At 42.2% G+C, this 26,235-nt stretch overlaps 2 protein-coding genes across 2 annotated transcripts; both read right to left on the reverse strand.

The window, feature by feature from the left end:
* Positions 1-1,830: 1,830 nt before the first annotated feature.
* On the reverse strand, positions 1,831-10,806 carry LOC309344227 (BPI fold-containing family B member 4-like; the record flags this gene model as incomplete). Its single annotated transcript, XM_081866476.1, has 9 exons — positions 1,831-2,697; positions 3,327-3,403; positions 3,534-3,597; positions 4,368-4,410; positions 4,577-4,644; positions 6,086-6,241; positions 6,836-6,877; positions 9,683-9,850; positions 10,783-10,806. 9 exons carry the CDS (start codon positions 10,804-10,806, stop codon positions 2,674-2,676), a joined length of 666 nt encoding a protein of 221 aa, XP_081722602.1. The 3' UTR covers positions 1,831-2,673.
* Positions 10,807-10,953: 147 nt separating this feature from the next.
* LOC309344437 (uncharacterized protein) lies at positions 10,954-23,639 on the reverse strand. The gene is made up of 8 exons (XM_081866806.1): positions 23,630-23,639; positions 17,886-18,151; positions 16,017-16,203; positions 15,219-15,323; positions 13,532-13,678; positions 12,821-12,881; positions 11,792-11,855; positions 10,954-11,290 (listed from the first exon to the last, which is right to left on the reverse strand). The coding sequence occupies exons 2-8, from the start codon at positions 18,124-18,126 to the stop codon at positions 11,157-11,159; spliced, it is 939 nt and encodes a 312-aa protein (XP_081722932.1). The 5' UTR covers positions 18,127-18,151; positions 23,630-23,639; the 3' UTR covers positions 10,954-11,156.
* Between the last annotated feature and the right edge of the window lie 2,596 nt (positions 23,640-26,235).

Below are 26,235 nucleotides of genomic sequence, written 5' to 3' on the forward strand. Positions count from 1 at the left end.
GATGTATTGGGGAAAGTGCTCCTAAAATATGTACATTAGTCAAAACTGCATACAAAACAGATATTTATTGCAAGGAATTTGCACTAACATGCTGGAAAGTTTTCATGAGGATTTTTTTGATTAAAAACACTGCAAATTGTTGCAGAAATAGGGATAAATGAATTTATGATTGGGAAAATGAGAAATTGAGAGAAGAAAAATCAACAGATCCATCTACCCTTACTTGAATAGGCATTGTTAAGATTGCAACCTTAGTTACCTTCACTTGTACTTTACAGATGCTGTTTTGAATCACTTAATACTGAATCATAGCTAGGTGTGTCTCCCTTGCTTCTTTCTACTCAGTCCTGCTCAACATCCATACTTTCAAGGGTCAGTCATGCATGGTTGTACTGACATTTTATTAAATTTGCTATGGGCTAGGTTGCTGCTCTTAATACATGTTGACCCAACATGTTGCCTCCCCAAACTGGGATGTGCGTCTTTCCAGCCGTGTTCCTGCACAAGTCAAGTGCCCCCTAAGAGATCACGGTGCCTAAAATGGCCACCAGCTCTCACAGGGAAAAACAACGTCCCAGTTTTTCTAGGACACTTGTGGGGTATGTTAATGATAATCATACTTAGTTTAATTGCGATATTTTTGTAGCCCACCCTGGAACTATACCATGGAAATTACCCTAGAAGTATACACAATAAACATGTGGAGACACAATGGGGTTCAGAAATGTATGGGGAGCCAGTAGGTGACTGAAATAACAGTGAAGGGGGCTGCTCATTCCCACTAACCCACGCTCCATACTATGTGTTAAAAAGCAATTTAAAGTAACTCCTGAAAAGGGACACTGGTGCTCCATCTGACACATCATGGGAGAAAATTGGAGGTGGTGTCCAAACTGATTTTTAGTAAAGTGTGTCCAAAATTTGTGCTTTCCCACCATTGAGCTATTCCCTAAACAGAAGTACAACACACCAAAGTGGGAAAGATTGTGACCAGGTAACATGTGCCAGCTCAGTTTGCTGTTTTGTGTTGTTGATAAGCTTCAAAGCTGCTGTCCTTCCTTTTCGTGGTTCTTTATCTTTAAAATGGACTTAGACGGGACAGCCCTTCAAAGTGAGGATACCTCCAGACAGACAGCACTTCAGTTTAGAGGGCTGACCTCTGTAAAGTCAGACACATGGACAACCTACAGCTTTAGCATTTCTGCTTCCATCCCTGAGAAGGCTCTTTCCTTGTGTCTCTTCTGGCACCACACTTGCATAAATCTACACATTCTCCTGGTGTCTTTGAAGCCCAGTTTTCCCCACCACAGAGCAGGAGGGCTAAAGCCAGGCCTGCCCAGGTGGTCATCACAGCTGGGAGAGTGAGAAATTGAGTCGGAGTCAAGGAAGACACAATAGCAGGGGAAAGGCCACGGGGTTCCTTCCTGCTGTGTGCCTGATGCTCCTCATATCTCCAGCAGAACTGCCCTGTTATGTTTGTTGCATAATAGATGAACCAGACTTTCTATCTGGGAGTGGCAGCGAGCAGCCACCATCTCCCCCCATCTGTCTAGCAGAAGGGCATCATGTCAACACAGGAACTGTGCGGAAAGGTGCCTGGCATGCTTAATAAGGGAAGAAAGCGACTGTGCTTTGGGCAGCTCAGCATGACTTGCCAGAGGGAGCATTAGCAGGACCTTTCAGGAGCACAATGGTCAGGGTCAGGTATAACAGCACTCCGGGTTAAGAGCTGTTGACCACAGGAGAAAACCTGCATTTGGTTGGATGCAATCACAGAAGTGAAGGGAGAGGCATGAGGGATGTAGTGGCTGTGGCAACAAGACTTGAAGGAAGAGGCTGGAGGAGCCTTGGTCCTACCACAATCTGTATAGATCAGGGGAAGTCAACCTTTTTTTACCTACCGCCCACTAATGCATCTTTCTTGGTGGTAAAATTTCCTTACCGCCCACCAGTGCTCAATGGAAGGAGGATTCAGCTTGTGCTGTAGAACCCCTTACCGCCCACCTAGAATCCACTAGTAGGTGGCGGCGACCACGTTGACAACCCCTTGTAAAGATGGAAAGGAGGACTATGGACAGAACTTATTTCCAAATTCAAGCTTCCAACCATGGTGAACAATTCCAATAAACACAACCTTTAAATATTATGCAGCTTTACTGGCTACTGGGAAGTTGTTCCTTTAATGAGCGGAGCCCAAAGTGTATTTCTGAGTACTGCCAATCCCCATTGCATCATTTTGGGTTAATGACCTTTTTTGTACACTGCCCACCTGGCTTTTTTAAAAGGTACCATTAAAAGCCTCTAGTAGAAGATGAGGCAGGGAACTAACTATATCATGTGTCAGGGTATGACTTCTGTACTGCAGGGTGTTGGATTGGATTGAACCCATTGGGTTCCTCCCAACTCTACAATTCTAAAATTCTTGCATATTGGTGTCCCTCCTACCAAGAGATGAAGACACACTTAGAGGGTCATGTGAGCCCTTTATTACAGGATATACAAGAAATGCAGTACCTACAACAAACTGAATTAACAGCCATCACAATTTCAGTTTGGCAGCTGAAATATGATAAATCCCAGAGCATTAGAACGTATAATCCAATCAGTTTGAAGTGAACATTTGATGAACTCTTTTAACATTCTGCCTCTTCAAGGTGCTGCTAATTTGATTGGTCACATTGAAATCACTAGACCATCCTAAGAAGAGAGAAGTTATAGGTGTTTAAATTATTCCTTTGAGATAACAGTATTTATTTCAATAACAGATGAAGTACCCAGCCCAGCACACAATCACGAGGAGGACACAGATGATGAAACACAGGCAACTCCACTCAGTGGGAGCCCCTCAATGGTACGTTCCCATGGGCCTTCCCAACCTAAGGACATAGCTCTTTTGCCTCCCTCCAACTCACAGGTTGAACCCCCAATAACATCCCACCCCATCCCATCCCTTCCACATTGTAGAAGTGCAGAATTGGTTGAGGACCCTTTGAGTCAGAACAGCTAGCTCCTCAATGCAGATCTTGCCAGCCTACCTAAGGCCTCAGGTGGGCCTAGCGCTTTCCTAAGACAGCACCTTTCAGAGCTTAGCCAGCAGGATTAGTGGATGCTGCTCTTTGCCTGACCTTGTTTTTGTGCTCCCACTTCCCTTGGAAATCCAAGCAGGACAAATACAATATACATGGGGAACCAAATAACTGGATCTAAACAAGAAAATAGGTCCCCTTCCTCCACAGTGTCCATCTTGCAATGCCAAGGTGGTGCTAGAAGGATGGCAGCCTTCCATTGCTGGGCATTTGCAATAAGGTTCTGTGTCTTTGCTGTACCTGGATAAGGGCAGTGTTGACTTTGGTCCACTTGACATTTAGCATGGAAGGCAAGGTAATTCCTCTCCTGAGCATGCCTAGAACAGAGAACAGCCAATGTACCTGCCTTCATAGTCATTACTTAGCTGTGCAGCCCCTCATGAAATGTTAGCTCCTGTTCCCTCAGCTGAAGCCCTCCATTTTCTGTGAAACAGCTGCCTGGCTTACCATTCATGGCTGGTAGGAAGCTGTTTGTATGAAGGTTGTTGATGTACTCATGGAGCTTCTGGGCCTGGAATATAGGACATTCTTTCAGTAGAATCATAGACAGGCCTGAGTCCCACATTTAGTACACATATTAAATCCATATATATCCACCACATGTACTATAAGACTTTTTTAAAGGATTGGGCTGTCTTTTAAGGACTATAATAAAAGTGGATTCAAGTAATCTATTGAAATCCATGCACAGACAGCTTCATCAGGAAGCTTTTCACATAATCCATTAATAACCCATTTGCCTGGTGGCTAGGGTGTATTCAGCTTTCATTCTCAGATGTCAAACCACAAAGCTGTACCTAAGCCAGGTATAATAATAATAATAATAATAATAATTTATTATTTATACCCCGCCCATCTGGCTGAGTTTCCCCAGCCACTCTGGGCGGCTCCCAATCAGTATTAAAAACAATACAGCATTACATATTAAAAACATCCCTGAACAGGGCTGCCTTAAGATGTCTTCTGAACGTCAGGTAATTCTTTAACTCTTTGACATCTGATGGGAGGGCGTTCCACAGGGCGGGCGCCACTACCGAGAAGGTAGATAAGTTTGTGCAGAATGCGCGGAACAAGAAGACATGTAAGCAAAGATATACTTGGAGTAGAGAGAGCTTTACCTCCTCCTAGAGTATCTGGCTATAAAACATGCAGTCAATATCCTCAATTCTCTTGGATCAGGTTGTGGATTGAAGGCTCATGCTATACAGCACACCCTATTGTTTCATGCAAAATAGATTGATTTGCTTGTGGCATATTTCAGGCCTTGAAGAGAAGACTTACATTGGTAGAACCAACAGATGAGGATGCCTGAACACCATCAAAGCTACAGGGAAAGAAAGCAATCAGATTAGGGGGTGGGATGCAAGCCATGACTCTCTACAGCAGTGGTTTTCAACCAGTGGGCCATGGTTGTATTCCTTATTTCTACTAGCTGCTCACAATCTCTCACTACTACCTGAAAACAAATCCAGTAAGAAAAATACCCATACCTCTTTTGTGACAAAGAGATCAACAGTTTGCCATTAGAAGCTGAGAGCTTTGCATTGAAGATGATGACCTGCAACACCAACAAAAATATGTATCATTGCAAATGGCTGGACTGGCACAGCCTCAATTACAGTCTTTACTGTTTTAAAAAAATGTGTTGTGGCATCTTAAGGGCTAACATTTATTATGGCACCACAGACTAGCGTCTACTTCATCAGATGTAAACCTAATACCATAATATATGTATTAAATCGTGGAACCTAGACTAGCACAGCAAATGCTACATCTCTAGAAAGTCTTAGCTTTGTTGTTATTGCTGTTCTGTTTGTTGTAGATCACATAACAAGTTTGTGCCATGGGGGGGGGGCAAGAAACTGCTGGGAGTTGCATGTATACATGCATGGATTATAGCACACCCCAAACCCCTTTTCTATTTCTTTCTTCTTATTTGTAAAAGACACTGTTAATTTACTCTGGCTGCATAGGGAACATCATTCATTTCTACATATATCAAGTGACATACAACACAAGACCATCCTATTATGAGTGAACTGTTTCAAAGAGATAAACAATTATATGACTTTCCGAAGATATCTGAAGGCAGCCCTGTATCATGAAGTTTTAATGCCTGATATTTCATTATCAAAACAAAACAAATTCCTTCCAGTAGCACCTTAAAGACCAACTAAGTCAGTTCTTGGTATGAGCTTTCGTGTGCATGCACACTTCTTCAGATACCATGCACACGAAAGCTCATACCAAGAACTGACTTAGTTGGTCTTTAAGGTGCTACTGGAAGGAATTTGTTTTGTTTTGACTGTGGCAGACCAACACGGCTACCTATCTGTAACTGGATATTTCATTATGTTTTTTATTTTCTGTTGGAAGCCACCCAGATTGGGTGGGGTATAAGTAATATATTATTATTATTATTATTATTATTATTATTATTATTATTATTATTATTATTATTTTCTATTCTGTTCAACAGGAATTGGCCATTGCTTTGTCAGTGAAAATCTGGCTAGGATACTCTGACAAGTTTGCATTTACTGTATGGGGGCATGTGTATGAATCTTGCGTGTATAAGTGAGGTTTAGTTGAGGTGAACTTGGCCATCAGAAGAATATAATTAGTGTACCGTGGCCAATGTGCTGTGCAATTCATGTTTTTTTCTGCATTTTGTAAAGTTTATTTAGGAACATAAGAAGAGCCTGATGGAATGGATCAATGGCTCATCAGCATCCTGTTCTCACAGTGGCCAACCAGATGCCATGTGGTATTTATTGGTTTACACTGCTCCTGGAATCTTTTGATCAGAGATTGGGAACCTGTGGCTCTCCAGTTGCTGTTTGACTCCCAACTCTCATCAGCATGGCCAATAGACAGAGTTGTGGCCAGTCAACATCTGAAAGGCCCAGGTTCCTATCTCTGCTTTTGATGAAGGGGAGAACTTTTTTAGATAAATAAATAAAATGGAGGTCATGCAGGTGTTTTACTTCAATACTCACAACTTCCCACTGCAGGACAGACTGACCACGTACAAACACATCAGAGAAAAGAGGCTGTTTCACCACAACACTCTGGCTGTCTATGGAAATGAGTGGAAAATTTGAGCCCCTTATCTTTACCACCAAAGGTTGTGGAGCAGGGAAGCGCTCAGAAATCTGCAGGAGAAGGCAAGGTGTCATGAGCTTCTGGTATCTGTGTGTGGCTGCCACTTCTACAGACCTTCGTTCCCATTAGGACAAGACACAATTTCCAGGACTATTATCCTAAAGGATGGTCTCATGAGACAATGAGATTTAGAATGCAGACACTGTGTTCAGGTTCTACTACCAAAAGAGCTTTTAATGCAAATATATATTCAGCAGATTCCAAGCTTAATAAGCATATAAGATTCTAATACTTAGGCAAGCATAGCAGTGCATCTAGGCAGCTAATTAGTTAGACTTTGTATGCAACAACAGTGATTGCCTGCTGACTCTATTCATGCAAATTTGTATGAAGCACTTATTTTTTTAAGCACGCAAACTTTGGGTTGAATGGCTTAGTTATGTCCTGTGCTGCGTAAGCGGGCAATCCTATGCATGTCTTCTCAGAAGAAAGCCTCACTGAGTTCAATGGAGCTTTCTGTCATGGGACTGCAGCCTTAATGACTCACGGTATATCTTTAAAAGATGCGCACATATAAGGAGAAGATCAAGTGCTTGGTTTGAATGGCCTATTGCCAGAGAAGCATAAGAAGAAAACACACTAACCTTTGTAATTGCACTTGCCAAGTCAGTTGTCATGAGCTGTTTCTGTTGATAAAGGGAATAGTAAAGTAAATCAGCTTTGGATATCTCTAATTAATTTCTGAAACACTCTCATTCAGGGCTAGCAGGCCAATAGGAGAAAACATAAAGGCCACCCACCAACAGCAGCTTGGGCCCACTCTTCCCTACTCCCATGTTAGAACCATTCACTCTGTCTCTCTTCCTCTCTCCTTTCACGTTGCCGTACTCTGCATACAAAAAGGGCTTACGTAGGTAGTTGGAACCAAATAACTCCAATATGAGCTAACACACCACTTTGGAGGCGGGATGGGAAACAGCAGAAGGGACACTGTGTTGCCTTGCTTTACAGCAGGGACAAGGAACCCTGACAAGAGAGTGTTGTGCTGTGTGAAAAGGACTTCATTTCTTGCAGGGCAGCACAGAAAAGCTCCCACCTCCCCTTACTCTCTGTTTCTCCTCTCTCCCAGCCCCTTGCATTGGTCTGTTTTCTGCCTCTTGGGCCTTGATCTTTCTGCTTCCTCCTGTTGCTTAACCCCTCCCCCCCCCCTCTCTCTCTCTCTCTCCTGTCTCCAAGAGACCCAACCCTTAACCTTTTTCTCCCCCACCTAACCTCTAGCCTCATCTTTTCTTTACCTGTCCCACTGCTTCAATTCTGAGTGTTTTCTCTCTGTGCAAACATGCTCTTCCTATTGGGACCTCTGGCTCCACTTAACACTAGCTCTACCTGCTGTTAGTTGCCTTGCCCTCTGCTCTGTCCTTTGCCCCACTGGCTTCAGTGGTCATCAGCTGCTGTCAGTGTCCAAGCACAATTTGTTTTGGGGGTTTGTTTTGTTTTGCCTGATTGTCATGGGTTCTAGGAATCCATTGTCGAGGAGACTTGCTGGAACAATCAGGATTTTCCTACTTCATACATTTTTTGATAAGCCTGGCACTAAACTTCATCCACAAAGCATAGGGAGAAGCAATCTCCCTCTCTCAAACAAGATGAAAGGTGTGTGCAAAGGCAAGGAGAAGGAGAAGCATCTGATTATGAAAGATGAGGGCAGGAATAAGGGACATTGCAAGACATATGTTCAAAGTGACCACAGAAACAATATTACTTCCTTAACAAGACAGTCTGTTTCAGAGGGAGAAGCCAGGAAGCAAAAAGCTAATTAGGGGCAATCAGTGATAGGACAGGGGATGAGGAGCAAACCATTTCCATTCATCATGTTATTTTTAGAGAAAGTGTGCTTGAAAATGTTCTGGTGAAATTACAATAGAAGGAAGAAGATGCACAGCCAATTATGCATCCTCTAGATTGAGGATGACCTTTTATGTTCTATGAGGCTACGCTGTTCTAGAAATAGAAGCAATCCTCAAAACCAGGAAATGTCCAGTCATCCTGCCTTAAATCTATCAAGGATAACCTTGGAACAGTCCTCTATAGCAGGGGAGCTGGTGGTCCTTCAGATGTTGCACTCCAGCTCCTATCAGCCCCATCCAGCATGGCCAACCGTCAAGGATGAAGGGCAAAATAGCCCAGCAACATCTGGAGGACCATAGGTCCCCCACCTCTACTATAATATAGATTTTGTAGCTACTGTTCCATTGTTTGGGTGGTTGCTTGCTGCAGTTTCATATCTCCCTGAAGCTTTTCTTAGTGTTAGCTATAAGCTTTGCATGAGGCTTTTAAATGATGGAGGAAGAACATAATCAAAGCAATTGCTGGAAACAAGCTTGTAATGAAAGTATTTCTCTGGTGCAAACTGGGTTCATTAGCAGAAATTAGCAGTAAAATGCTGGTGAATTTTCAGAATATATATATATATATATATATATATATATATATATATATATGCAGGTTTTGGTGTCCTCGGGTGTCTTCCCGTGTAAAAGTTGGGGTGTCTAGGCGACGTTTCGACGAGGTCTCACTCGTCATCTTCAGGCTGGTGCTTTCGGCTTCTTGTTACTGGAACAGAGGAAGCCGAAAGCACCAGCCTGAAGATGACGAGTGAGACCTCGTCGAAACGTCGCCTAGACACCCCAACTTTTACACGGGAAGACACCCGAGGACACCAAAACCTGCATTCCTGTACCCGTGAAAATCTACGAAAGCAAATATATATATATATATATATATATATATATATATATATATATATATGCTGCAAATAGCTGCAGAAATGTCATAAACTGAATTTAAGACTGGAAAAATGAAAAATCAAGAGAAGCCAAAAATGACAGATTCAACCATCCCTACCTAGCTCTACACAAGCACAAGTAATGGAGATGGGGTTGCCTATTTTTCTCTCAGGCAACAGCTTAATCTACAGAAATTAGCTGTTAAATAGTTATCTCTAGGTTGACAAAAGCTTTGCCTAGTGTTTCTGTACACTAAGCTACTGTTAAAAACACAGCCACAGAGGCCAGGGAAGAAAATTATCAACCCTTGGTAAAGAACAGATTCTAGAATGGAAAGGGGCGCTTTTCATGAGAAAGTTAATGGATCCATCAGAGGATGGGGGAGGGGCATAAGAGAGGTAAAGGGAGAAAGGGGAACAAGAACATAAGAAACTTGCTGGCTGATCAGAGCAAATCCTCTTTTCTACAGCAGCCAAACAGATGCCCACAAGCAAGATATGTATCCATCTCCTGTTGTTGCTCCCCATACTGCTCCTAAAATATGGAATCACCAGTGTGGGGAGTGGAGTTGCAAGGGCTCATCGGTGCACATGTATGGCTAAGAGTAGATCATTTTGGCAACATTTCATCTACAGCCACAAAATGTATAGCACCAACACTGTGTCATATAGAAGCACGGAAACCCAAAAGCTATGGTCACTTTACCCCTGCTCCTTTGGTAAGGTTGGCACTGCAGCCTCCAGTCAGGGCAGCAATCCCAATGCCGATGAAATCCTTGCTCAGAGTCAAGTGGAAGTTAGTGCCAGACTGTGGAGTCGCTTGGAAAAGTGTGGTGCTGGGTGGACTTCCCGGCAGAGAAACCTGAAATGTTGCCTGGTGGGAGATCCAAGGGGGAAATGCAGGACATCTTTGTTAATCCTTTAAAGAGAGTAAGTCAGCCTTAAGGCTGCTATTTCTCCTTCCCAGCTGTTTGCAGGAACTCTCCTTGCTGGTTTGAGAATCTTGTATTTCAAAAACCCAGTTTATCCCCTTATCCACAATCAACCACTGCGCTCTGCAGAAGAGGGTATCCTGCAGATAACTTCAGGATTCTGCAGGAATAAGGACTTCAGCATGCTGGTTTCCGCTCCTGCTACATATTAGACAGACCTCATCTGTTATCATTTGGGGACCTACTGAAGACCTTTCTCTTTTGGAAAGACTTTTAAGTGGAGATCTTGTCCCAATCCCCATCTGTATTGGAACTATTTTTAAACTATTTTTACACGTGGAATTATCTTTAAATGTTTTAAGTTCACAACTGTTTCATTTTTGTTTTGATTGTATATTTTATTGCTTTATCCCACCCTGGGATCTTGTGGAGAAGGATGGGTAAGGAAAATACAGAACTACAGAAATAAAACCAACACTCTAACCCTCAGTCGGGACGCGGGTGGCACTGTGGGTTAAACCACAGAGCCTAGGACTTGCCGATCAGAAGGTCGACGGTTCAAATCCCCGCGACGGGGTGAGCTCCCGTTGCTCAGTCCCTGCTCCTCCCTAGCAGTTCGAAAGCATGTCAAAGTGGAAGTAGATAAATAGGTACTGCTCTGGTGGGAAGGTAAACGGCGTTTCCGTGCGCTGCTCTGGTTCTCCAGAAGCGGCTTAGTCATGCTGGCCACATGACCCAGAAGCTGTATGCCATCTCCCTCAGCCAATAAAGCGAGATGAGCGCCGCAACCCCCGAGTCGGTCATGACTGGACCTAATGGTCAGGGGTCCCTTTGCCTTTAACTCTCAGTCAAGTTCTGTGCTCTTTAGTCCTACAGATGTCATTAGACTTAAGGCCATGGACCCAGGTGGGGAGTTTTGCCTAAGGCTGGGCTGATTATCCTCTCACCCGATACACACACACATTCTCTCCCTCTCCCTCTTGTCTACCTTTCCCCTCAACCTACTAGTTTTCTTTGTGTTAGGAATTTCTGGTGTTGGGTCATGCAATTCTGCTCCCCCTACATATCCTGAAATGGTACCTTCCCAAGAGAGCTGTGTCATGTGCTTCTTCTTATAAAGGCAGATCTTGAGAAATAAAACAGGAACAGCAACAGAAAGCCATACCACAACTACATCTACACCTGACTTCCATTGCCACAATCACAAGGCAAGAAAAGAGGTTATAGATATGGAGATTAGTCAGAATTTCATAAGGCAACCTGTTCTCCAAAGCCAAGAATAATACTTGCCTGATAAGGAATCAGGAAATACCTATCGTTTACTTTAGGGGAACCTATTAGATCATAATGGATGGTCCCAAATGTTCCAACAGGAACTGCAGCTGCAGAGAAATACAAAGAGATTGTTGAATCACGTGCAAAACCCATGAAAGAGCATGTGGCTATTGCGACCTGAGCCACCTCTTTTGTGCTGCTCTTTTACGATATACGATATCTTTATAATTGTAAGGTTAAAACAGACTTGAAAAGTACATTCAGTTCAACCATTTGCCTCGAGCCTTAGAAATAGGGCAGGCTATCAGACAAGGGCAATTGTTGCTTATGATGCTCAATGAGTTAATTGGCAGTAATTCCTGGTACCAGATAGGTGTCCCTGAATACAGACCACTTCCATTGATGGATTGACTTAATAAAACCATGGAGAATCACTGTGAGATAACCATACCTAATTTAGGGCATAGAACGCTTGGAGAGTTACCAGCTGATTTCTTATCTTCTGTTTCCGAACAAAGTTATCTGTTAGCCTCTGCTAGGCTGTTCCACAAAGTCTCCCCAGCAGAAGCAAAGGTGGTTGGGAAAAGAGGGTGTCATCAGCAACTTACAAGCCAGTGTACTCAGAAATGACACATTAAGGATGTCAGCCACCAATCGGATGCAGTGACGGATCTGTAAAACAGAGTGAATGCAGAGCACACAATAAAAAAATTCCTTCCAATAGCACCTTAGAGACCAACTAAGTTTGTTATTGGTATGAGCTTTCGTGTGCATGCACACTTCTTCAGATACCAGAGCACACAGTAAAGAATTAAACACACAAAGTCAGGAAGAGAATAATTTGGAATGGAAAGGACTGTTACCAAGTCCTCCTGAAACAAGGTGCTGAGAGACTTCTTTAAGAATCATGTAAAATGCATATTTTGGTATAGAACTACACAATGAATTAGCTAACCTAGGAATTTCTTCTGGAATTTCTGAATTTCACTCAGATCAGGGCTAAATACCTGCAGACACTTCTAGGCCGTAGCGATTTTTGGGTGGGATTCAATCACATACCAGCAAATCCAGGTTGCACAATCATAGCTGAACAGGAGGTTTTGCACAACAACCCCACTTCCCCCCAAACATTGGACTTTTTGCAAGAAGGAAAGTGATGGGGAAATGCAATGGAAAATGTGATATAACACTTGCTTTGACACAGCATTGTCTAGCCTCCCCACGAACAAATAGCAACAAATGCTCCTTAAATAGTCAAGGTCATCTAATCTCCCTGCAGACAAATTAGGATCCAAATGTCCTATGTGTTTGCGACATAGAAATTTCTGTGTGTATCCTGTAATAATAAACCCAAATGTCCCCAGATAGAGAAAATGTGGTGCTGGAGAACTTTGTCAACTTTACTCCACTGTGAGTTGCATGCTCTTCATAGGGAAGAAACTCTTGTGGTTCACGTGAACCTGCATAATTCACATTTCTCAAACCAATATGCAAATTTAAGGACAGCTAATTTACACCAAATTTCATGATGCAGTTCTCCAACAAAAAATTGGGTACAACGATACCTTATTTCAGGGGAAATTGAGCACAAAAACATATATATTCGTGAAACCAATGTACATAGTCGCCCAGCTTACCACATCAATCAAAATTGTCCAGACCACAGATTGCATGTTGTTCTCATCTGGTCCAGCCACACTGAGCAAAAGGAATTATTGACATCACTGATTATAAGGATCAATTATAAGCATGTAGAAATTTCAGTATTCCTATTGCTTTGCAATTCTTATCTCACATTCTAAAGCTTAAACCTAGGTTGGTTGCAAAACAGGAATACAGATATAAAGGAAGAACATGAGAAAGTTAGAGAATATATGCTTCTGGCAAATGGCTGGGTGTATTCCACACGTCCAAACACTGAAAAATAATTTTAACTTCAGTCTTTGGAAGAGGCCTGATGGTCTTCAAGTTACACATGCAGAAACCCACAACTGAAGACAAAATGTGTTTGAAAGCAAATTAGCAAGGTTGCAGAATATAATTAGGTTGCAGCCAAAAATGTTGCCAAAAAGTTCAATCAGATTTTATCATTATCAAAATTGCTTCAGTTTTTGCCATTATTCTTCACTTTGGGTTAGACTCATGGGACAATCCAACAGAGACAGGTGCATTTAAAATCTAGACTGAAACTTATCTGTTTAACCCAGAAAAATGGCACTAACAGCAAGAGCTGAGCCAGCTATTTATTTCTACTCTTTAGTTTTATCTCAGATTTGTATTTGAGATGTATCCTTCTCTGCTCATGACCTTCTTCAGTTACCAGGATATGAATTATCTTCCCCACTCACCTCTTTTGCTGTTTGACTTGAATATCGTTGATAAAGATCCTTGAAGCTTCAATGATGAATATCTGATTCCTGGAAGAATCCCAGAGTAGTTTGGATACAACATCAATCTTGACTTTCACTTCAGAACTGAAGACACCACTCTTGGTGCTAAACTCCAAGGAAAAGCAAATAAACAATTTTTCTCCTTTTTTACAAGGGCTCGGGATGTTGGCAGAACAACAATTCTTAATGACTGCATCTGCATTCCTATGAAAGCCATCAGCATTCAGTTGTGTTATTAATATTCTTGTTCTTTAGAATTTTATTTCAAAGAAATTCCCAATGTAATCAGATTTGAGTTAGAGCCAAGACTATAGACATTAAGGATTAACATACTATAGTTCTGGTCTCTGTCATTTTATCATGTTTTAACTATAATTCTGTTCTGTTCCATCTCTGCACTTATATGAATTTATTATTATTATTAATTTAAATAATTTCAAAGTATATATTGAAATGTGCATTTTCTTTCAAAGTATGTATGCAAAACACTTACTTTATCTAAAAGATTAGCCTTTAAATGTGTATTTTGATGAGAAACTATGTCACATTATTTGGAGAAGTGCAAAATTTGCTGGTCAACTATTTTATTGTCTTCAAAAATAGACCTAATTCTCACAATGTAGCTAACAAATCAAAAATAAAACAACCCACAAATTTAATCCCAACACATAATCAGAATTTAAACATAAAATTTCCAGCAAATGTAACATCTCCAACTTCATTTTAAAAAACCCAGCAACATAAAACTAAGTCTGTTAAGACTTAGAACCAATGCACATGTTCGTTCAAGAAGTACTGATCACATTCTGCATAGGAATTCACAGAGAATAACCATCCCTATGGACAATTCATTTGCCCTCTAAAACATATTAAACAGTGGTAACCAGCCATTTCACAGGGGTAGCCCATTTTTATATCATACCCTGCAACCTTAAGCACATTTGCCAGAGAGTAAGTCCCCTTCAGCAAAGTGCAATTTACTTTTCAATAAAGATACTTTGCCTTGCGTGGCTAATGAGCCAACTTACAAACTATTTAGTTGATGCTTGAAAGGCAGGACTAGAACCAATGGCTGGAAATTCCAAGGGAGCAGATTTTGGTGAAGCGTCATGTGTAACTTTCTAATTGTAAGACCTGTTCAGCTGTCAAACTGAATTCCTTGGGAGGTGGTGGGCCCTTAATCCTCGCTGGTGCTTTTAAATCAGAGGCTGGGTGGTCATCAGGGATGCTCTAGTAGTTGTGTCATGCATTGCATACCCCATATAAAGCGGAGGGTTGGAGTAGATGACCAGTAAGGCCACTTGCAACTCCATAATTCTATTAAACATTTTTGAACATTTATCTTCAGATGAACATTTCTTCAGAAACTTCAACAGACATCAGGACACAATAGTACACATTGTGGGTGGAAATGAGCTACTGGGCACAGGTGACACTGGGGCTCTTTGACTTCCTATTGCCAAGGTTCAGGCAAGATTCCTCTTGACATCAGCCACAGTGTAACTTCATGAAAGGGTATTTATGGAGATTGGAAGTCTTATCCAACTTCTGACTGTGCTGTTTTGCAGCTGAAGCCAACTGTTAGAAATGGAAAAGTGTGTTTGGTGCTCTTCTGGCTGTCAGCCTGATCTTTTTGGACACTTACCTTCCACCTTTAATGGAAATTTCAACTGGAAGGGAAAGGTGGACCTTGTCACCAGATGAAAACTTCATCAAAGTTGGAAGAATTGTAATTTTTGTAATGGCCAAGCTGAAAAAAGCAGGGAGAGTATTGAGAAGAGATAGTCAAGCAGGTCTTTTACTGCAATTTTCCTCCCCCAATCAGACTTCTGGTGAGAACAGAATAGTAATGAAAGAATCATTTGATTCCTTACCAGACTGAAAGACAATCAATGACCCATTGTTGCGTCTAGCAACCACCTTCATCTGTAACTAGCTTTCTTGTAAATATAGGTCTTTGGGGGGGGGGAGGTGCCTTGGTACCCCTTGTCTAAAGCAAAGACGATGTTGCTTCCAGATAATCTGTTTATTTATCCTAATTTGTTGGTGGGTAGATAACACAATGTTGGCTATTTATTGAGCATCCATTTTGATTGGTTTGCAAGGAGGTTAGATGACATTGCATCAGGCAAATATTCTATCCCATGGTGCATTGCTCTAGAGCAGGTCTGGAAAACCTGCAGCCCTCCAGATGTTGCCAGACTACAGCTCCTATAATCCCTGACCATTGACCACAATGGCTGGGACTGATGGGAACTGGAATCCAAAAACATTTGGTGGGCGACAGGTTTCCCACCCCTATTGTAGGGGCATCTGAATATTTTTAAAAAGGCTTTGAGGATGGAGCATAGCCTATAAGCCAACATCTGTAAAGATACTGCCCTTGTCTGGGCTATGCATGCCACTCATGATGAGAGCTGTCTGAAGACAGTGATATACTTACTGCGTTATACTTTGTATCACTTTGAGCATCTCTGTTTCGTCAGCCTTGTTTCTCAAGCTTCCAGTCAGTTTTGTATCTTCTCTGCCTTTTAAGAGCTCACTTACATCTTTGATTGTCTTCGGCAGTGAGTTTGTTATGTCCAGTGGCAGCAGTTGATTGATCACCTCTGACAGTAAGCCTTGTATATCTGAAAGTGGGAGGTGGTACACTGACTTCTTCACAAACCAGCTTTAAGGGAGTTAGAGAACACAGAAGGTCACAAAATTCAAGGGCTGGGGTATCACAATGATCCATCACAGTTAAATAACCTGACAAATTCCCAGAGAAAAGGCTGACCATGATTTAAGGCATCTATTACTTTATGATAAATAGAGAATCTTTGCAAAGCAGGGAGATAAAGTGGGAAGAGGGGAACTTTTGTACACAATGTTATCTCTTCTGCTTGTAAATGCTGGATTCAACCACAAACTTTTAAATTGAAAGAGAAGGTCAGCTGTTGTTGTTGTCTTGACCTGAGCAGGGCTCCTAGCACTGGGGTGGGGGGATGGCCTGTGACTATTGATGCCCTTTTCAGTGATCCAGAATAACCTGTGAAACCACCTGATGTTTAGGAAAATAGCAACAAAGGAAGTCTTATCACCTTCATCTTCTGCTTATGGACACCCAGAGGCCCATTTGACTGGCCACCATTTGTAGCAGAATGCTAGATAAAATGGATACCTGGTCCAATCCAGAAAGACAATTTGCATGTTTTGATCATTAAATAAACACTCACCTTCTGCAAGAGGGAGCCTTAAATCAGGAATGGGGAACCTTTCTCAGCCTGAGGGCTGAATTATTAAGGTTATTGATATTGTGCATACGGAAGCAAATTGCATAAAAAAAACTTGCTCTTCTTTGAAATAAAAATTCCCCAGTCCAAAAATATGGTTCAAAGGCCTTACTTACAGAACGTAACTCCAGAAAAACTTAAAACAACAAAGTTACATTCAAATAGTTGCATAATATCATTTGCTAATTCTAGCACAGGTAAAATATCTTAGAATTAAAAACCTCTTTCATACAGAGCTAAAAATCAAAGCTCTGCCTCTCCTCTAAACAGCCTCCATTAGCCTGAGGCTGTTTTCCTGGAAAGAGAGTAGCAACATTCTCCTCAGCAGTTTCAGAACAAAGACTTGCTCCACCCAAAATGGAGCTCTACAAATTAGCATACGCATAGATTTATAACAGTATACTTTTCATGTGGTTGAAGTTAAACACTTTGTGACTGACCCAGCAGAGAAACAGCCTCACTTAATGATCAACTGTTAGTCTCTCTACTCAGCTCCAATTTAGCTTCAGTGGAAATTTCCATGCCATGCATGCATACAGACACACCACAAGAGTTATTTTCCATTTTAATGTGCATTAAACAATTATACTTAACATGCATTTCCTTCTGGGCCCGCTTCCAAGGTCCATACACCAGCATCGGGTGAAAAGGTAAAGGTGGGCAGAGCAATGAATGAATTTTTAAAAATCTTTGTGCAACTAGCGTCATTTCTGCACACTAACATACCCCATCTCTATCCTCCATCCTCCATCAGAATTCAAGGAAACATTCCAAGCTGAACAAAATAGGACCAGTGAGAGGGGTGGCCTGGGAGGGTTCTAAGGGCCAGGCAGAGGGCTGCATTTGGCCCACAGGACTGAGGTTCCCAGTCCCTGCTTAAAATGGGAGTTTAGGTGACAGAGGGAAGAAACATCAAAGAGAATAGCTGCAAAAGCAATGCCATATCCCTGTTTTCACTCAGTATTTCTGATGGAAGAGTTTATTTCTGGCAGTTAGGGCAGTGTATGCAATAGTAATATGCCATGCTGGTTACTTACAGTCATTGAATGCAGTATCACTGATGCCTGCAGTGATGGAAGCATAGACCGCTCTGTTTGCAAATGAACCGACTTGACTCCTCACGGTTCTGATTAGTCTCACTGTTTTACTAGCTGGTAAATAGCTTCCATTTCCAAACAGATACTCTCCTCCTCCTTCCCCAACAGTTGGGTCAACTATACTGGCTCTGGTTTTGCAGTAAAAGAAGATCAGAACCACATTCCAAAGGCTTTGCATCATTGCCCCTGACACATGGGGAAAGCACCTTTGCAAAGAAAGAAACGGTGATCAAATAATAATATGCTTTCCATATCTTAGATTCCCAAGAAATACCCGTTGCTCAGTCCCTGCTCCTGCCAACCTAGCAGTTCGAAAGCACATCAAACTGCAAGTAGATAAATAGGTATCACTCCGGCGGGAAGCTAAACGGCATTTCCGTGCGCTGCTCTGGTTCACCAGAAGCGGCTTAGTCATGCTGGCCAGCTCCCTCGGCCAATAAAGCGAGATGAGCGCCACAACCCCAGAGTCGGCCACAACTGGACCTAATGGTCAGGGGTCCCTTTACCTTTACCTTTACTCCCCCCAAAGAGTCCTGGGAACTGTAGTTTTCCCATCACAATGCTGCAGTTCCCAGCAACATTAACATGTACTACAGTTATGTGACAATGAGCATCCCAATTTGCTTGTAGGATATCTACATGTCTTCCCTTTGTTTGTCCCATGTCATTTTTCAATGCACAGTAGTGCCCCGCAAGACGAATGCCTCGCAAGACGAAAAACCCGCCCGCTAGACGAAAGGGTTTTCCGTTTTTGAGGCGCTTCGCAAGATGAATTTCCCTATGGGCTTGCTTCGCAAGACGCAAACGTCTTGCGAGTCTTGTGATTTTTTTCGCTCCCCCCCCTTTTTCTAAGCCGCTAAGCCGCTAATAGCCGCTTAGCCACTTAGCCGCTAAGCCGCTAATAGCGCTAATCCGCTAAGCCGCTAATAGGGTTGCTTCGCAAGACGAAAAAACCGCTAGACGAAGAGACTCGCGGAACGGATTCTTTTCGTCTTGCGAGGCACCACTGCATTTCCCTGTCACGTTGCCAACTGCAAAAAGACAGATTATTCTCAAAAGTGGATTTGTTGTGATAGGATGGGGCAATAGAACCATTTATTCCACTTTAAGTGCAAATGCCAAAGGTACAGTATGTTTTTGAATCCCTCCAGCAAAATACTGTCAGTCTGGATGCACCGTAAGAAAGTAAAAAATAACGTTTTACAAGTTTGTGTTATGTTCCAGTCTAGTTTCCCTTGCTGTGCTTTCTTGTGTCAGTGGTCCGAATCACTGCCTGAATTTTCTAGGAGCCAATGCACAACCTAAACACTCCTAAATGGCTTCCTCATCCCTCTCCATTTCTTCTTTTCTTCTTCTCCCTGCTTTCCTAGACTTGACCTTTTATACCTCGTCGTTTCCCTCACCTATTTCTCCTCCACTGTGGAAGTTTATTCCCTGCTCTTTACCCGCCTCCAGAGACACCCTGTGTGTCTCTCAGATCTCAGTGTGAATATTATGGCACACCTACACCCATGTGGATTCTGAGGAGAAATTCAGTCTTGTTAGTCATACCACCTATGCATATTTCCCACCACTGAATTAAATGCAAAGAAGCAAGACTGTACAAAATGAAAGCTCAGTTGTAGCACACAGCAATAATGATAACAATAACAGTAATAATTTTATTATTTATACCCCAGCCACTCTGGGCAGTTTCCAACATATCTAAAATAATAATAAAAACATCAGCCCCTAAAAATTTCCATAAATAGGGCTGCCTTCAGATGTGTTCTAAAAGTCAGATAGTTGTTTCTTTCCTTGACATCTGAAGAGATGTTCTACAGGGAGAGCACCACTGCCTTAAACATGTTCTATGGCAGTAGTTTTAACATCTGGGACCCACCTTTAGCCCAAACACGCATTTGGAGACCTACTTCATAACTTTTAATTGTCAAATAATTCTGTGTACATTGTGGCAGCCTTTGGCTATGTGCAATAAAACTGACTGAGACTGACTTTTTACCAAATCTTTGTGTGGTGGCCATATTGGTGTTGCAACTCATCTGTGGTTAGGCTGCTGTAACAGAGTTAGTAAGTCCTGACTCACCAGTTCAAGACCAATATTTTAAAGGACAGGTGTCAGCTTCCACAGTGTTCTCTGTTTTTTTGGATAGAAAAAACACCAACCAGAGTATTTACATTCTTAATAAATTTTCTTCTAAATGCCCAGTGCCCAAATAGTCTGTTTTGGTTTTGTTCTTACCGAAAGTGGATGACGTGGCAGGTAGCTTTTACCTAGTAAAGAGTTTCCAGCAACGGCTTCTCAAACTGGCTCCATCCTCTGCTCTCACTGTTATATACTAATTGAATAATATCTTAATGAAGGGGTTGTGCACTAAGATGATTGTTTGTGGGAAGCAGACCTATGTTCCTGCCAACCTTCCAAGGTAAATAATTGGGTAAAATACAATATTCTTACTGTGAGGAGTAGGTGTTATGTTTGGCTAGACTTTGAGCCAATTTGGTTATTCATTTCTCTTGGACTCTGATGTTGATAAGCAACGCAGTGGGCATTAAAAGAGGCAGGAACAGTGGATGCAGACCACCCAACTTTCATAATATTTGTTCTTTGCAGATGTCACATATTGAGAATCAAATGGAACCTTGGTTGCCTGAAGAGCACTCTCCATCAAACACTGCCCCCCCCGCAGCATTCCCCATGAAAACCTGCTCTTTGCCACTGTTCTGATTCAGCATTAAAGAGTGGGTTTTCCTGGGGAAAGTGGGGGTGGGGTGGGGTTGGAGCTCTCAGACGTGGACTGGGAAAGTATGGATACCTGTGCCTAGAACACATGGGGCTAAAGGTAAATGTGGATGAGCCCTAAGTCTCATCACTGCCATTGCTTGAGAGACTTGCTAGATTTTGCCTGTATGAACCATGTGCATTGACGACTGGATTGATTCTGCAGGAGTCCAAGGTGGCGTACGCGTGGTTCCTAGGAGATCACCTGTCTAGGCACTGACCAGATCCAGACCTGTTTAGCTTCAGACTGTGAATAGATACTGGAACAATGATAGTATGAATTTCCTGCAGCCAGTGGCTGCCTATGATCCTGATTTAACACTGCTGCATAGAACCAGGAGCTCAGAGAGGGTCCAGGTAAAATTTTTGCCGTTACAGTGTGTATAGAAATCTGCTCCTTAGTCCTGTTGAGCTTATTGCTGGATTCACACATAGTTCTCCATCTCCTCATGGACAAACTGGTAGCAGATCAGCCTATAGTACGCCATTTGTCAGCACTGTTGGGATCAGTAGAACGGAAATAGCCCCTACCTGAGTAGCCTTTTCAGACGCCTGGCCATTTTTCTTCCACCAACCCCTTAAAAGCCAGCAACCCTTTAAAAACACAATAGATCCAGTTGTAGGTCTCAAATCACCAGCAGATATTTCAAGAAAGATTCAAATAGACTAAACCTATCCTACATCCCTAACTAGATAGTATAATGAAGATCCATAATTACGTGATTGCTGGTCTCTAAGTTTTAGCAACAAGCAACCACAGCAAGTGGCCAAGAAGATATTGCTGAAGGAGTTAGGCCTTTCAGGATGAAAATCCCAAAGTTCCACCACCAAAAAAAGCTTGTTGTGCCCATTAAGTGAAATTCACTTTGTATTTCTGTTCGTGTGCTTACAGAAGAGCTGCTCTTCACAAAAGCTTTAACCTTGATTTCAAAATGACAAAACTGAGCTTGTTTATCACCTGCTATTCATTGCTAACTAATTATTGGCTCTTATTATGAGGGCTGCCATCTCTAAACCCTCTTAGTTAAAGGAGGGATGCTATTCATTTAAAGCATCAGACCATGCAAGAAATAGAAAAACATGGGTTGAGAGGGGGATGCGCTTGCCAGACATTAGGATGGTCCCTCTCAAAGTGAGATTATATATATATATAGACACATACATACCACATTTCATATCTGTCTCCATGTAAGCATATGCAAACACACAAGGTATGGAAGCAGAGCAGCAGAAAAGAAATTGCTCTAGGGGAAGATTTTTAAAGGCATCAAGAGTAGAGAGGGGATTAGGCAACGCAAAATATGTCACAGAGATTTCGCCTCCCATTTTTGGTCTTTGAAAAAGAAATGTCCCCTGGCTTCACTAAAGGGACGATCAGAAACTCTTTTTATCATAACAGGAAGAACCGCAGCAAATACTTGAAAGAGACTGTGGAAGGTAGTTTCAGCATGAGGCCCAGCTAACTTATAAATGGCGTCACACGCATATCTCCAAGACTGAAGAAGATGCAGGGCAGGAAAAGGAATGATGTGCCTGCCTGCCTGTCTGTATAGAGCTGGTGGGGTCAGAGCAAGGTGGGGACATTTTCAAGTGGTATGCTATGGCTCTAAATATATAATGCAGATGGGACCTACGTCTGCAGGTCAGAGGCATCTGCTGCTATTCTGAGGACACAATGGTGGAATTGCTTGTCCATTATTTCTGGGGAGATACAGATGCCTTTAGACATTCTCCTAGCACCAAGGGAGCTATTTGTGAACAAGCAGCTCCTGAGCATGTTTAAATTTACAGATAGAATATGTCAATGACCCGGCTGTGTGGGCCTTCCTTACCTGAAGCAGTGCCCAGTTCCATGGCTGGGTCATTTAGAAGTTTGCCTAGACACACAGGTGCTGAATTCTAGTCAAGGGTGATTGCATTTGGAGACCAACACGTTCTGTTGCTACTGTGTGTTTGTGGTTTTGTGTGTGTGTGCAGTGGGGGGGGGGGAGGAAACCAAGTGATTTCAGCTTGGAAGGTCTGCTTGACTATGGTGAAGTTGTTGTAAGAAACAGCAGCTGTGCAAGTAAACAGAGCACCAGGAAGGGGCAGTGGGTTGCATTATGATGAGGTGGTTACCATGGTATTTCAAAGTGGTTAATGAGGTGAAACACAATGAGGACCAGAAAGAAGCCGCTCACACTTTTGAACAGGTGGGTTTTTCAAGCATACCCTATGATATTCCACAGCAGTCGATGAAACGTTATCACGCCACAAGCAAGCGCATTCAACGCCTGTCCTGTGGAATATAAGTGATACATCCTCACTACCTGTGTCTACAAAGGGGCACAGATGGGGGAAGATGTGATTCCACATAGACCTGAGCTTCTGTGCCTTCTTCCATACATGGGAGAATTTCTACAAATCCAACTTCCCCCACAAAAATTCAGTGCTATCGAATGAGAAGCTGCATGTGCAAATGTTTCTTTTCTCTAAGACTATTCTTATAAGTGATGAGTGTCTTGTCAGGAGACCTAATCCATGGGTTTGACCAAACATACAATTCATCTTTTGAACTTCTTATCATGGAAACATTAACCCTTCCATCTCACAACCCGCTTGCAAAATATCCGTTGAGAGAAAACAACAAGGAATGGAGCACTTCTTAACTGCTCTGGTTTTTAAACACTGCTTTGCTAAAGCACGTAATACTGAGCCACCATTAAGACAGGCTGAATCACGATTCACTCAAAAATTCATTTTCTTTCCTCACTCCCTTTTAAATCTGCATTTGTAATCTCATGTAGAGTCTTGATTTCTTTTGTGGCCTCCAGGCTCTGCAAAATTTCTAGTAATTAACAGTAATAATGAATATTTAGCAACCAGCAAATGAATGAATATTTAGTAATTAGCAAATGCCTACCTAAAAGGTGTTGTTGTGCATTGAGGAAATGTGGCCAACAGTTTGTTGATCCTCTGCATTTATTACCAACAAGCAAATCACAGATTGCAACAAGTGCATTTAAAAATGGTGATGTAGACATCAGTGATGATGCCCTGCTTGGTGCTTTAATTAGGCTGCCTGCCTTACATGGGGAAAAGGACCTGGTTATTTTTCAAAAACAGAACACTTTAGGCTGATGGAATGTTTAAATTTTGGGGAAATACCAACCTATTGTTTATTGTTGTTTAAAGCCCTTCTGAATGAACTGAAGGAAAAATGAGTCCTGTAGTTGTTGTTGTTGTTTAGTCGTGTCCGACTCTTTGTGACCCCATGGACCAGAGCACGCCAGGCACTTCTGTCTTCCACTGCCTCCCGCAGTTTGGTCAAACTCATGCTGGTAGATTCAAGAACACTATCCAAGCATCTCCTCCTCTGTCGTCCCCTTCTTGTGTCCTCCATCTTTCCCAACATCAGGGTCTTTTCCAGAGAGTCTTCTCTTCTCATGAGGTGGCCAAAGTATTGGAGCCTCAGCTTCACGATCTGTCCTTCCAGTGAGCACTCAGGGCTGATTTCCTTGAGAATGGATAGGTTTGATCTTCTTGCAGTCCATGGGACATTCAAGAGTCTCCTCCAGCACCATAATTCAAAAGCATCAATTCTTTGGCGATCAGCCTTCTTTATGGTCCAGCTTTCACTTCCATACATCACTACTGGGAAAACCATAGCTTTTACTATACGGACCTTTGTTGGGCAAGGTGATGTCTCTACTTTTTAAAATGCTGTCTAGGTTTGTCATTGCTTTTCTCCCAAGGTCCTGTAGTTAGGGAGGTTCTTAGTTATCATGGTTCAAGTTATTGTGGTTCAAGACTGTGCCTTTCCCGTTTTTATTTGGAAATGCGTTCGTAAATGCAAACTGTGCTCAGAGGATGCTGAAAATTCCAAATCTTTCCTCTAGCTAGTTTGTTATAGGGAAGTGGTATGGCAGTTCCTTTCAATTTGCTTATCTATAAGCAAGTTCATACAAAGGGTTGGGCTAAACCATGGCTAACCAGACTCTTTTGGGAAGCTTAATCTGAATCATCCAGAGATGTACAGCAGTTAAAAACATGCATGGAAAATAGCTGTGTAACCTGGGGGGGGGGGGGAGCGTGAAGCCTGTGATTCACAAAGATAGGCCACAGGCGCCACACTGTGGTAGGAGGGGGGCATAGGCGTTTTTGGGAACAAAACCGTTCTTCAGAATTATTCTATATGTTTGCTTTCTTATACTTATATATAGCTTGAAGTAATCACCCTTTTTCGTTGGTTTTTCTCCCAGCTTTTCATAGACAAGCTAAATTCTATAAATTCTATAAACCTTATGGCCCATAGCAAAATTATTTATTTGGGCAATTTATATATCTTTACATGGACAGTGGTTCGAATCCCTGCAACAGGGTGAGCTCCCGTTGCTCGGTCCCTGCTCCTGCCAACCTAGCAGTACGAAAGCACGTCAAAGTGCGAGTAGATAAATAGGTACCGCTCCGGCGGGAAGGTAAACAGCGTTTCCGTGCGCTGCTCTGGTTCGCCAGAAGCAGCTTTGTCATGCTGGCCACATGACCTGGAAAAACCGTCTGCGGACAAACGCCGGCTCCCTCGGCCTGTAGAGCAAGATGAGTGCCTCAACCCCAGAGTCGTTCGCAACTGGACCTAACAGTCAGGAGTCCTTTCCCTTTACCTTTTTACATGGTTTATAACATAGAACAAAGACATGTTGAATTTAAAATCAGGAGAATTTCCACATTCTATAAGAAACAATTAACAACTAAAAAGACTATATATCTCTCTCTCTTTAGCAAGAACAAATAGCAAGTGAACTGTCAGACATGCCAGTTGCAAGAAGCCTGCAAACCTGCAGAAATGTTTTAGAGGTGCTCACTTTCCCTGAGAATGCTAACTTCTAAAAAAAGGGGGAGAGTGTTTGCCTGCATTCTGCGTAATACTTTTTATTCTTTATTGGATAAATACAGCTCTAAAGCTCTTGACAACGTGTACAAACTGTGTATTTCCAAGGAAAATTTTAAATGAAAAAATGTAGTTTTGTTTTAAACACGGCTCAGACTTTATATCATCAACTGTGTGAAGGGGACAATGGTCTTGCACTCCTAGCTGAAGCCAGAGCAATGCATTGGATGGGTTCAGGGCCAGCGCAAGACATTTTGGCATCTGAGGAGGACCCCACAATGACTCCCCCCTCCCTGCCAGGAAAGAAGGGGTGAGGGAGGATCTACATCAGGAACAAGGGGGAAAGAAAGATTGACATCGGGAACTGATGCCCCTGTTGATTCTGCTGCCTGAGGTAGTTGTTTCACTTTACCTCATGGGTGGACTGGACCTGACTGGGGTTCAGCAGGCAATCTGCCAAGAGGTAGTTAATCAGTTTGCTGAGGCTGAAGAAAGTTGCCAGGTTTCAATAATGTTTTTACTGTAGGAAAGGTATTTGTGTAGCAGCAAAAGCATTAAAATAAATAATAAAATAAAATAAATGTAATAATTAAATTTAAGTGTAACATCAATAAAGCAACAGTAATCCCTATAAGTGAAGT

This window comes from Podarcis erhardii (assembly GCF_964252035.2).
Source record: "Podarcis erhardii genome assembly, chromosome: 6".
Lineage (NCBI taxonomy): Eukaryota > Metazoa > Chordata > Lepidosauria > Squamata > Lacertidae > Podarcis > Podarcis erhardii.